At 43.8% G+C, this 13,269-nt stretch overlaps 3 protein-coding genes across 5 annotated transcripts in view; 2 read left to right on the top strand and 1 right to left on the bottom strand.

The window, feature by feature from the left end:
* LOC140455163 (vacuolar protein sorting-associated protein 52 homolog) overlaps positions 1–1,593 on the bottom strand; it is a 53,435-nt gene extending 51,842 nt beyond the window's left edge. The window contains 1 exon segment of the mRNA XM_072549864.1: positions 1,462–1,593. Coding sequence (XP_072405965.1) covers positions 1,462–1,548 — 87 coding nt within the window. The 5' untranslated portion in view covers positions 1,549–1,593.
* LOC140455173 (uncharacterized) overlaps positions 1–13,269 on the top strand; it is a 459,457-nt gene that overhangs the window by 319,692 nt on the left and 126,496 nt on the right. The gene's annotated exons all lie outside the window — the stretch shown is intronic.
* LOC140455162 (G patch domain and ankyrin repeat-containing protein 1-like) overlaps positions 1,835–13,269 on the top strand; it is a 41,951-nt gene continuing 30,516 nt past the window's right edge. The window contains exon 1 of the mRNA XM_072549863.1: positions 1,835–1,900. The gene's annotated coding sequence lies outside the window, so the exon portion shown is untranslated. The remainder of the gene's footprint in view (positions 1,901–13,269) is intronic.

Here is a 13,269-nt window from a genome sequence, read left to right as displayed (position 1 = left end):
TCTGCATCCTGTCAAAGTTTTGTTGTAGCCTGCAACAGCCCTCGACACTATCTACAGCACCACCAACCTTTGTGTCATCAGCAAACTTACTAACCCATCCTTCCACTTCTTCATCCAAGTCATTGATAAAAACTACAAAGACCAGAGGCCCAAGAGCAGATCCCTGTGGAACACCACTGGTCACTGATCTCCAGGCAGAATATTTTACATTCACTACCACTCGCTGTCTTATTTCAGCCAGCCAATTCTGTATCCAGACAGCCACATTTCCCTGTATCCCACACCTCTTAACTTTCTGAATGAGGCTACTGTTGGGATTTTCAGGAAACACCTTGCTGAAGTCCATATACACCACATCCACTGCTCAAGGTTCATCAACTTGTCTCGTCACATCCTTGAAGAACTCAATAAGGCTTTTGAGTTAGGCAAAAGACATAAGCTCCAGGCATAAGATCTGCCCCTCACAAAACCATGCTGACTGACTTTAATCAAACTATGTTTTTCCAAATAGTCATAAATCCTATCCTTCAGAATCCTTTCCAGTGTCTTGTTTACCACAGATGTAAGACTGACTGGCCTGTAATTCCCAGAGATTGCCCAATTCCCTTTCTTGAACAGAGGAACAACATTCGCCTCCCTCCAATCAACCGGTGCTACTCCCGGGGAGAGTGAGGATGCAAAGATCACCACCAGAGGCACAACAATCTCATTCCTCATTTCCCGCAGTAACCTTGGATATATCTGGTCCAGCCCCAGGGACTTATCGATCTTGATGCCTCCCAGAATTTCCAGCACATCCACTTCCTTAATATCAATTTGTTCGAGCCGGTTAACCTGGTCCACGGTGTTTGCACTATCAACAAGGTCCCTCACTTCGGTGAATACTGAAACAAAATAAAACCTCACTCAGGGCCTCCCCTCCCTCCTGGGACACCAGGCACAAGTTCCCTCCACGGTCCCTGAGCGGCTCCACCCTCTCTCTGGTCGTTCTCTTGGTCCTCACGCGACTGTAGGACGCCTTTGGGTTTTTCCTCATCCTTCCTCCCTAAACCTTTCCCCCTGGGGTCGGGGGAGTCCAGAACTAGAGGGGCATAGGTTCAGGGTGAGAGGGGAAAGATATAAAAGGGGCAACTTTTTCACCCAGAGGGTGGTACGTGTGTGGAATGAGCTGCCAGAGGATGTGGTGGAGGCTGGTACAATTACAACATTTAAGAGGCATTTGGATGGGTATATGAATAGGAAGGGTTTGGAGGGATATGGGCTGGGTGCTGGCAGGTGGGACTAGATTGGGTTGGGATATCTGGGATAGTATGGAGGGGTTGGGCCGAAGGGTCTGTTTCTGTGCTGTACGTCCCTGTGATGAAACAAGTAAAAACAGTGAAACAAATGAGCAAATTAAATGAAATGTAAAATAAGTGAAAGGAGGTAAAACACCGACAATAACTGAAGGTCTGGAGCTACCTCTGAACCTGGCTCCACCGCCGCCATAGCAACAACATCCGGGACCTCCACCACATCCTCACCTTTCACCCCGGAACAGAAAACCATTGACTCAACATGGGCAGAACCACGGAGAATACGGCCCGCCCCCACCACTCCACCATTTAATTATCAACCCCTGGATCCGTCCACGTTCTTCACCGGTTTAAAAAACTAACGGGAGGGCCCGGGGAGACGGTAGAACTACAGCTCCCGGCGTGCACCGCGCCCGAACACCTCCCGGCGTGCACCGTGACCAACCCCCTCCCAGAGGGCACCGGGGGCCAAACACCTCCCGGCGTGCACCGCGCCCGAACACCTCCCAGCGGGCACCGCGCCCGAACACCTCCCAGCGTGCACCGCGGCAGGTCCATCCAAGATGGCGGCGGGAGAGGGTGAGCAGCTGCTTCCGGTATAAAAGGTAATCACTAAAAAACATCAGTTAATGTCGAAATATCACTTAATGTACAAACACCGCTGTAATAAACCTCAATTAATGTGGGAGTGTCACTGTAATAAACCATTAAATACTGTAAATATCACTGAAATAACCAAATATCACTTAATGTACAAACACCGCTGTAATAAACCTCATTTAATGTGGGAGTGTCACTGTAATAAACCATTAAATACTGTAAATATCACTGAAATAACCAAATATCACTAAATGTACAAACACCGCTGTAATAAACCTCATTTAATGTGGTACTATCACTGTAATAAACCATTAAATACTGTAAATATCACTGAAATAACCAAATATCACTTAATGTACAAACACCGCTGTAATAAACCTCATTTAATGTGGTACTATCACTGTAATAAACCATTAAATACTGTAAATATCACTGAAATAACCAAATATCACTTAATGTACAAACACCGCTGTAATAAACCTCATTTAATGTGGGAGTGTCACTGTAATAAACCATTAAATACTGTAAATATCACTGAAATAACCAAATATCACTTAATGTACAAACACCGCTGTAATAAACCTCAATTAATGTGGGAGTGTCACTGTAATAAACCATTAAATACTGTAAATATCACTGAAATAACCAAATATCACTTAATGTACAAACACCGCTGTAATAAACCTCATTTAATGTGGTACTATCACTGTAATAAACCATTAAATACTGTAAATATCACTGAAATAACCAAATATCACTTAATGTACAAACACCGCTGTAATAAACCTCATTTAATGTGGGAGTGTCACTGTAATAAACCATTAAATACTGTAAATATCACTGAAATAACCAAATATCACTTAATGTACAAACACCGCTGTAATAAACCTCATTTAATGTGGGAGTGTCATTGTAATAAACCATTAAATACTGTAAATATCACTGAAATAACCAAATATCACTTAATGTACAAACACCGCTGTAATAAACCTCATTTAATGTGGGAGTGTCACTGTAATAAACCATTAAATACTGTAAATATCACTGAAATAACCAAATATCACTTAATGTACAAACACCGCTGTAATAAACCTCATTTAATGTGGTACTATCACTGTAATAAACCATTAAATACTGTAAATATCACTGAAATAACTAAATATCATTTAATGTACAAACACCGCTGTAATAAACCTCATTTAATGTGGGAGTGTCACTGTAATAAACCATTAAATACTGTAAATATCACTGAAATAACCAAATATCACTTAATGTACAAACACCGCTGTAATAAACCTCATTTAATGTGGGAGTGTCATTGTAATAAACTATTAAATACTGTAAATATCACTGAAATAACTAAATATCACTTAATGTACAAACACCGCTGTAATAAACCTCATTTAATGTGGGAGTGTCACTGTAATAAACCATTAAATACTGTAAATATCACTGAAATAACCAAATATCACTTAATGTACAAACACCGCTGTAATAAACCTCATTTAATGTGGTACTATCACTGTAATAAACCATTAAATACTGTAAATATCACTGAAATAACCAAATATCACTTAATGTACAAACACCGCTGTAATAAACCTCAATTAATGTGGTAGTGTCACTGTAATAAACCATTAAATACTGTAAATATCACTGAATTAACCAAATATCACTTAATGTACAAACACCGCTGTAATAAACCTCAATTAATGTGGTAGTGTCACTGTAATAAACCATTAAATACTGTAAATATCACTGAAATAACTAAATATCACTAAATGTACTAATGGCACTGAACTAAACAATTAACTATCACTTAATGTGGTAATACCGCTGTAATAATTATCTGAACATTATAAATATCACATTATAAATACTGACTGAAATGTCACTTAATGTAGTAAAATCACTAATAACTATTCAACTATTGTGGTTATCTATCTATCATAGATTGTAAATGTCACTTAATGTCAGAATATCACTCATTATTTAAATATTGTAAATATCACCGTTAGTGTAGTAATATCGGGACATTATCCTGACTCGAGTGTGATAAATATATATAAATATCCCCATCGGTGTAGTGATGTCGGGGCGATATCCCCCCGTCGGTGTGATAAATATATATAAATATCCCCGTCGGTGTCGTGATGTGGGGACGATATCTCCCCGTTGGTGTGATAAATATATATAAATATCCCCATCGGTGTAGAGATGTCGGGGCGATATCCCCCCCGTCGGTGTGATAAATATATATAAATATCCCCGTCGGTGTAGTGATGTCGGGGCGATATCTCCCCGTCGGTGTGATAAATATATATAAATATCCCCGTCGGTGTAGTGATGTCGGGGCGATATCCCCCCGTCGGTGTGATAAATATATATAAATATCCCCGTCGGTGTAGTGATGTGGGGGCGATATCCCCCCGTCGGTGTGATAAATATATATAAATATCCCCGTCGGTGTAGTGATGTCGGGGCGATATCTCCCCGTCGGTGTGATAAATATATATAAATATCCCCGTCGGTGTAGTGATGTCGGGGCGATATCCCCCCGTCGGTGTGATAAATATATATAAATATCCCCGTCGGTGTAGTGATGTCGGGGCGATATCCCCCCGTCGGTGTGATAAATATATATAAATATCCCCGTCGGTGTAGTGATGTCGGGGCGATATCTCCCCGTCGGTGTGATAAATATATATAAATATCCCCGTCGGTGTAGTGATGTCGGGGTGATATCCCCCCGTCGGTGTGATAAATATATATAAATATCCCCGTCGGTGTAGTGATGTCGGGGCGATATCCCCCCGTCGGTGTGATAAATATATATAAATATCCCCGTCGGTGTAGTGATGTCGGGGCGATATCCCCCCGTCGGTGTGATAAATATATATAAATATCCCCGTCGGTGTGATAAATATATATAAATATCCCCGTCGGTGTAGTGATGTCGGGGCGATATCCCCCCGTCGGTGTGATAAATATATATAAATATCCCCGTCGGTGTAGTGATGTCGGGGCGATATCTCCCCGTCGGTGTGATAAATATATATAAATATCCCCGTCGGTGTAGTGATGTTGGGGCGATATCCCCCCGTCGGTGTGATAAATATATATAAATATCCCCGTCGGTGTAGTGATGTCGGGGCGATATCTCCCCGTCGGTGTGATAAATATATATAAATATCCCCGTCGGTGTAGTGATGTCGGGGTGATATCCCCCCGTCGGTGTGATAAATATATATAAATATCCCCGTCGGTGTAGTGATGTCGGGGCGATATCCCCCCGTCGGTGTGATAAATATATATAAATATCCCCGTCGGTGTAGTGATGTCGGGGCGATATCTCCCCGTCGGTGTGATAAATATATATAAATATCCCCGTCGGTGTAGTGATGTCGGTGCGATATCCCCCCGTCGGTGTGATAAATATATATAAATATCCCCGTCGGTGTAGTGATGTCGGGTCGATATCCCCCCGTCGGTGTGATAAATAGAAATAAATATCCCCATCGGTGTAGTGATGTGGGGGCGATATCCCCCCGTCGGTGTGATAAATATATATAAATATCCCCGTCGGTGGAGTGATGTCGGGGCGATATCCCCCCGTCGGTGTGATAAATATATATAAATATCCCCGTCGGTGTAGTGATGTGGGGTCGATATCCCCCCGTCGGTGTGATAAATATATATAAATATCCCCGTCGGTGTAGTGATGTCGGGTCGATATCTCCCCGTCGGTGTGATAAATATATATAAATATCCCCGTCGGTGTAGTGATGTCGGGGCGATATCTCCCCGTCGGTGTGATAAATATATATAAATATCCCCGTCGGTGTGATAAATATATATAAATATCCCCGTCGGTGTAGTGATGTCGGGGCGATATCTCCCCGTCGGTGTGATAAATATATATAAATATCCCCGTCGGTGTGATAAATATATATAAATATCCCCGTCGGTGTAGTGATGTCGGGTCGATATCTCCCCGTCGGTGTGATAAATATATATAAATATCCCCATCGGTGTAGTGATGTCGGGGCGATATCTCCCCGTCGGTGTGATAAATATATATAAATATCCCCGTCGGTGTGATAAATATATATAAATATCCCCGTCGGTGTAGTGATGTCGGGTCGATATCTCCCTGTCGGTGTGATAAATATATATAAATATCCCCGTCGGTGTGATAAATATATATAAATATCCCCGTCGGTGTAGTGATGTCAGGGCGATATCCCCCCCGTCGGTGTGATAAATATATATAAATATCCCCGTCGGTGTAGTGATGTCAGGGCGATATCCCCCCGTCGGTGTGATACATATATATAAATATCCCCGTCGGTGTAGTGATGTCGGGGCGATATCCCCCCCGTCGGTGTAATAAATATATATAAATATCCCCGTCGGTGTAGTGATGTCGGGGCGATATCTCTCCGTCGGTGTGATAAATATATATAAATATCCCCGTCGGTGTAGTGATGTCAGGGCGATATCTCCCCGTCGGGGTGATAAATATATATAAATATCCCCGTCGGTGTAGTGATGTCAGGGCGATATCTCCCCGTCGGTGTGATAAATATATATAAATATCCCCATCGGTGTAGTGATGTGGGGGTGATATCTCCCCGTCGGTGTGATAAATATATATAAATATCCCCGTCGGTGTAGTGATGTGGGGGTGATATCTCCCCGTCGGTGTGATAAATATATATAAATATCCCCGTCGGTGTGATAAATATATATAAATATCCCTGTCAGTGTAGTGATGTCGGGGCGATATCTCCCCGTCGGTGTGATAAATATATATAAATATCCCCGTCGGTGTAGTGATGTGGGGGTGATATCTCCCCGTCGGTGTGATAAATATATATAAATATCCCCGTCGGTGTGATAAATATATATAAATATCCCAGTCGGTGTAGTGATGTCGGGGCGATATCCCCCCGTCGGTGTGATAAATAAATATATATATCCCCGTCGGTGTAGTGATGTGGGGGCGATATCCCCCCGTCGGTGTGATAAATATATATAAATATCCCCGTCGGTGTAGTGATGTGGGGGCGATATCTCCCCGTCGGTGTGATAAATATATATAAATATCCCCGTCGGTGTAGTGATGTCGGGGCGATATCTCCCCGTCGGTGTGATAAATATATATAAATATCCCCGTCGGTGTAGTGATGTCAGGGCGATATCCCCCCGTCGGTGTGATAAATATATATAAATATCCCCGTCGGTGGAGTGATGTGGGGGCGATATCCCCCCCGTCGGTGTGATAAATATATATAAATATCCCCGTCGGTGTAGTGATGTTGGGGCGATATCCCCCCGTCGGTGTGATAAATATATATAAATATCCCCGTCGGTGTAGTGATGTCGGGGCGATATCTCCCCGTCGGGGTGATAAATATATATAAATATCCCCGTCGGTGTAGTGATGTCGGGGCGATATCTCCCCGTCGGTGTGATAAATATATATAAATATCCCCGTCGGTGTAGTGATGTCGGGGCGATATCTCTCCGTCGGTGTGATAAATATATATAAATATCCCCGTCGGTGTAGTGATGTCGGGGCGATATCTCCCCGTCGGTGTGATAAATATATATAAATATCCCCGTCGGTGTAGTGATGTCGGGGCGATATCTCCCCGTCGGTGTGATAAATATATATAAATATCCCCGTCGGTGTAGTGATGTCGGGGCGATATCCCCCCGTCGGTGTGATAAATATATATAAATATCCCCATCGGTGTAGTGATGTCGGGGCGATATCCCCCCGTCGGTGTGATAAATATATATAAATATCCCCATCGGTGTAGTGATGTCGGGGCGATATCCCCCCGTCGGTGTGATAAATATATATAAATATCCCCGTCGGTGTAGTGATGTCGGGGCGATATCACCCCGTCGGTGTAGTGATGTCGGGGCGATATCTCCCCGTCGGTGTGATAAATATATATAAATATCCCCATCGGTGTAGAGATGTCGGGGCGATATCCCCCCCGTCGGTGTGATAAATATATATAAATATCCCCATCGGTGTAGTGATGTCGGGGCGATATCTCCCCGTCGGTGTGATAAATATATATAAATATCCCCGTCGGTGTAGTGATGTCGGGGCGATATCTCCCCGTCGGTGTGATAAATATATATAAATATCCCCGTCGGTGTGATAAATATATATAAATATCCCCGTCGGTGTAGTGATGTCGGGGCGATATCTCCCCGTCGGTGTGATAAATATATATAAATATCCCCGTCGGTGTAGTGATGTGGGGGCGATATCTCCCCGTCGGTGTGATAAATATATATAAATATCCCCGTCGGTGTAGTGATGTGGGGGCGATATCCCCCCGTCGGTGTGATAAATATATATAAATATCCTCGTCGGTGTAGTGATGTCGGGGCGATATCTCCCCGTCGGTGTGATAAATATATATAAATATCCCCGTCGGTGTAGTGATGTCAGGGCGATATCTCCCCGTCGGTGTGATAAATATATATAAATATCCCCGTCGGTGTAGTGATGTGGGGGCGATATCCCCCCGTCGGTGTGATAAATATATATAAATATCCCCGTCGGTGTGATAAATATATATAAATATCCCCGTCGGTGTAGTGATGTCGGGGCGATATCTCCCCGTCGGTGTGATAAATATATATAAATATCCCCGTCGGTGTAGTGATGTCAGGGCGATATCTCCCCGTCGGTGTGATAAATATATATAAATATCCCCGTCGGTGTAGTGATGTCGGGGCGATATCCCCCCGTCGGTGTGATAAATATATATAAATATCCCCGTCGGTGTGATAAATATATATAAATATCCCCGTCGGTGTAGTGATGTCGGGGCGATATCTCCCCGTCGGTGTGATAAATATATATAAATATCCCCGTCGGTGTGATAAATATATATAAATATCCCCGTCGGTGTGATAAATATATATAAATATCCCCGTCGGTGTAGTGATGTCGGGGCGATATCCCCCCGTCGGTGTGATAAATATATATAAATATCACCGTCGGTGTAGTGATGTCGGGGCGATATCCCCCCGTCGGTGTGATAAATATATATAAATATCCCCGTCGGTGTAGTGATGTCGGGGCGATATCCCCCCGTCGGTGTGATAAATATATATAAATATCCCCGTCGGTGTGATAAATATATATAAATATCCCCGTCGGTGTAGTGATGTCGGGGCGATATCTCCCCGTCGGTGTGATAAATATATATAAAATATCCCCGTCGGTGTGATAAATATATATAAATATCCCCGTCGGTGTAGTGATGTCGGGTCGATATCTCCCCGTCGGTGTGATAAATATATATAAATATCCCCATCGGTGTAGTGATGTCGGGGCGATATCTCCCCGTCGGTGTGATAAATATATATAAATATCCCCGTCGGTGTGATAAACATATATAAATATCCCCGTCGGTGTAGTGATGTCGGGTCGATATCTCCCCGTCGGTGTGATAAATATATATAAATATCCCCGTCGGTGTGATAAATATATATAAATATCCCCGTCGGTGTAGTGATGTCAGGGCGATATCCCCCCCGTCGGTGTGATAAATATATATAAATATCCCCGTCGGTGTAGTGATGTCAGGGCGATATCCCCCCGTCGGTGTGATACATATATATAAATATCCCCGTCGGTGTAGTGATGTCGGGGCGATATCCCCCCCGTCGGTGTAATAAATATATATAAATATCCCCGTCGGTGTAGTGATGTCGGGGCGATATCCTCTCCGTCGGTGTGATAAATATATATAAATATCCCCGTCGGTGTAGTGATGTCAGGGCGATATCTCCCCGTCGGGGTGATAAATATATATAAATATCCCCGTCGGTGTAGTGATGTCAGGGCGATATCTCCCCGTCGGTGTGATAAATATATATAAATATCCCCATCGGTGTAGTGATGTGGGGGTGATATCTCCCCGTCGGTGTGATAAATATATATAAATATCCCCGTCGGTGTGATAAATATATATAAATATCCCTGTCAGTGTAGTGATGTCGGGGCGATATCTCCCCGTCGGTGTGATAAATATATATAAATATCCCCGTCGGTGTAGTGATGTGGGGGTGATATCTCCCCGTCGGTGTGATAAATATATATAAATATCCCCGTCGGTGTGATAAATATATATAAATATCCCAGTCGGTGTAGTGATGTCGGGGCGATATCCCCCCGTCGGTTGTGATAAATATATATATAATATCCCCGTCGGTGTAGTGATGTGGGGGCGATATCCCCCCGTCGGTGTGATAAATATATATAAATATCCCCGTCGGTGTAGTGATGTGGGGGGCGATATCTCCCCGTCGGTGTGAATAAATATATATAAATATCCCCGTCGGTGTAGTGATGTCGGGGCGATATCTCCCCGTCGGTGTGATAAATATATATAAATATCCCCGTCGGTGTAGTGATGTCAGGGCGATATCCCCCCGTCGGTGTGATAAATATATATAAATATCCCCGTCGGTGGAGTGATGTGGGGGGCGATATCCCCCCCGTCGGTGTGATAAATATATATAAATATCCCCGTCGGTGTAGTGATGTCGGGGCGATATCTCTCCGTCGGTGTGATAAATATATATAAATATCCCCGTCGGTGTAGTGATGCCGGGGGCGATATCTCCCCGTCGGTGTGATAAATATATATAAATATCCCCGTCGGTGTAGTGATGTCGGGGCGATATCTCCCCGTCGGTGTGATAAATATATATAAATATCCCCGTCGGTGTAGTGATGTCGGGGCGATATCCCCCCGTCGGTGTGATAAATATATATAAATATCCCCGTCGGTGTAGTGATGTCGGGGCGATATCCCCCACGTCGGTGTGATAAATATATATAAATATCCCCGTCGGTGTAGTGATGTCGGGGCGATATCCCCCCGTCGGTGTGATAAATATATATAAATATCCCCGTCGGTGTAGTGATGTCGGGGCGATATCACCCCGTCGGTGTGATAAAATATATATAAATATCCCCGTCGGTGTAGTGATGTCGGGGCGATATCTCCCCGTCGGTGTGATAAATATATATAAATATCCCCATCGGTGTAGAGATGTCGGGGCGATATCCCCCCCGTCGGTGTGATAAATATATATAAATATCCCCATCGGTGTAGTGATGTCGGGGCGATATCTCCCCGTCGGTGTGATAAATATATATAAATATCCCCGTCGGTGTAGTGATGTCGGGGCGATATCTCCCCGTCGGTGTGATAAATATATATAAATATCCCCGTCGGTGTGATAAATTACGGTGTGATAAATATATAATATCCCCGTCGGTGTAGTGATGTCGGGGCGATATCTCCCCGTCGGTGTGATAAATATATATAAATATCCCCGTCGGTGTAGTGATGTGGGGGGCGATATCTCCCCGTCGGTGTGATAAATATATATAAATATCCCCGTCGGTGTAGTGATGTGGGGGCGATATCCCCCCGTCGGTGTGATAAATATATATAAATATCCTCGTCGGTGTAGTGATGTCGGGGCGATATCTCCCCGTCGGTGTGATAAATATATATAAATATCCCCGTCGGTGTAGTGATGTCAGGGCGATATCTCCCCGTCGGTGTGATAAATATATATAAATATCCCCGTCGGTGTAGTGATGTGGGGGGCGATATCCCCCCGTCGGTGTGATAAATATATATAAATATCCCCGTCGGTGTGATAAATATATATAAATATCCCCGTCGGTGTAGTGATGTCGGGGCGATATCTCCCCGTCGGTGTGATAAATATATATAAATATCCCCGTCGGTGTAGTGATGTCAGGGCGATATCTCCCCGTCGGTGTGATAAATATATATAAATATCCCCGTCGGTGTAGTGATGTCGGGGCGATATCCCCCCGTCGGTGTGATAAATATATATAAATATCCCCGTCGGTGTGATAAATATATATAAATATCCCCGTCGGTGTAGTGATGTCGGGGCGATATCTCCCCGTCGGTGTGATAAATATATATAAATATCCCCGTCGGTGTGATAAATATATATAAATATCCCCGTCGGTGTGATAAATATATATAAATATCCCCGTCGGTGTGATAAATATATATAAATATCCCCGTCGGTGTAGTGATGTCGGGGCGATATCCCCCCGTCGGGTGTGATAAATATATATAAATATCACCGTCGGTGTAGTGATGTCGGGGGCGATATCCCCCCGTCGGTGTGATAAATATATATAAATATCCCCGTCGGTGTAGTGATGTCGGGGCGATATCCCCCCGTCGGTGTGATAAATATATATAAATATCCCCGTCGGTGTAGTGATGTCGGGGCGATATCCCCCCGTCGGTGTGATAAATATATATAAATATCCCCCGTCGGGTGTCGTGATGTCGGGGCGATATCCCCCCCGTCGGTGTGATAAATATATATATAAATATCCCCGTCGGTGTAGTGATGTCAGGGCGATATCTCCCCGTCGGTGTGATAAATATATATAAATATCCCCGTCGGTGTAGTGATGTCGGGGCGATATCTCCCCGTCGGTGTGATAAATATATATAAATATCCCCGTCGGTGTAGTGATGTCGGGGCGATATCTCCCCGTCGGTGTGATAAATATATATAAATATCCCCGTCGGTGCAGTGATGTCGGGGCGATATCTCCCCGTCGGTGTGATAAATATATATAAATATCCCCGTCGGTGTAGTGATGTCGGGGCGATATCTCCCCATCGGTGTGATAAATATATATAAATATCCCCGTCGGTGTGATAAATATATATAAATATCTCCGTCGGTGTGATAAATATATATAAATATCTCCGTCGGTGTAGTGATGTCGGGGCGATATCCCCCCGTCGGTGTGATAAATATATATAAATATCCCTGTCGGTGTAGTGATGTCGGGGCGATATCCCCCCGTCGGTGTGATAAATATATATAAATATCCCCGTCGGTGTGATAAATATATATAAATATCTCCGTCGGTGTAGTGATGTCGGGGCGATATCCCCCCGTCGGTGTGATAATATATATATAAATATCCCCGTCGGTGTAGTGATGTCGGGGCGATATCCCCCCGTCGGTGTGATAAATATATATAAATATCCCCGTCGGTGTAGTGATGTCGGGGCGATATCCCCCCGTCGGTGTGATAAATATATATAAATATCCCCGTCGGTGTAGTGATGTCGGGGCGATATCCCCCCGTCGGTGTGATAAATATATATAAATATCCCCGTCGGTGTAGTGATGTCGGGGCGATATCCCCCCCGTCGGTGTGATAAATATATATAAATATCCCCATCGGTGTGATAAATATATATAAATATCCCCGTCGGTGTGATAAATATATATAAATATCCCCGTC

The sequence above is a fragment of the Chiloscyllium punctatum genome, chromosome 30 (assembly GCF_047496795.1).
Source record: "Chiloscyllium punctatum isolate Juve2018m chromosome 30, sChiPun1.3, whole genome shotgun sequence".
Classification (NCBI taxonomy): domain Eukaryota; kingdom Metazoa; phylum Chordata; class Chondrichthyes; order Orectolobiformes; family Hemiscylliidae; genus Chiloscyllium; species Chiloscyllium punctatum.
This window is presented reverse-complemented; position numbering and strand designations above follow the sequence as displayed.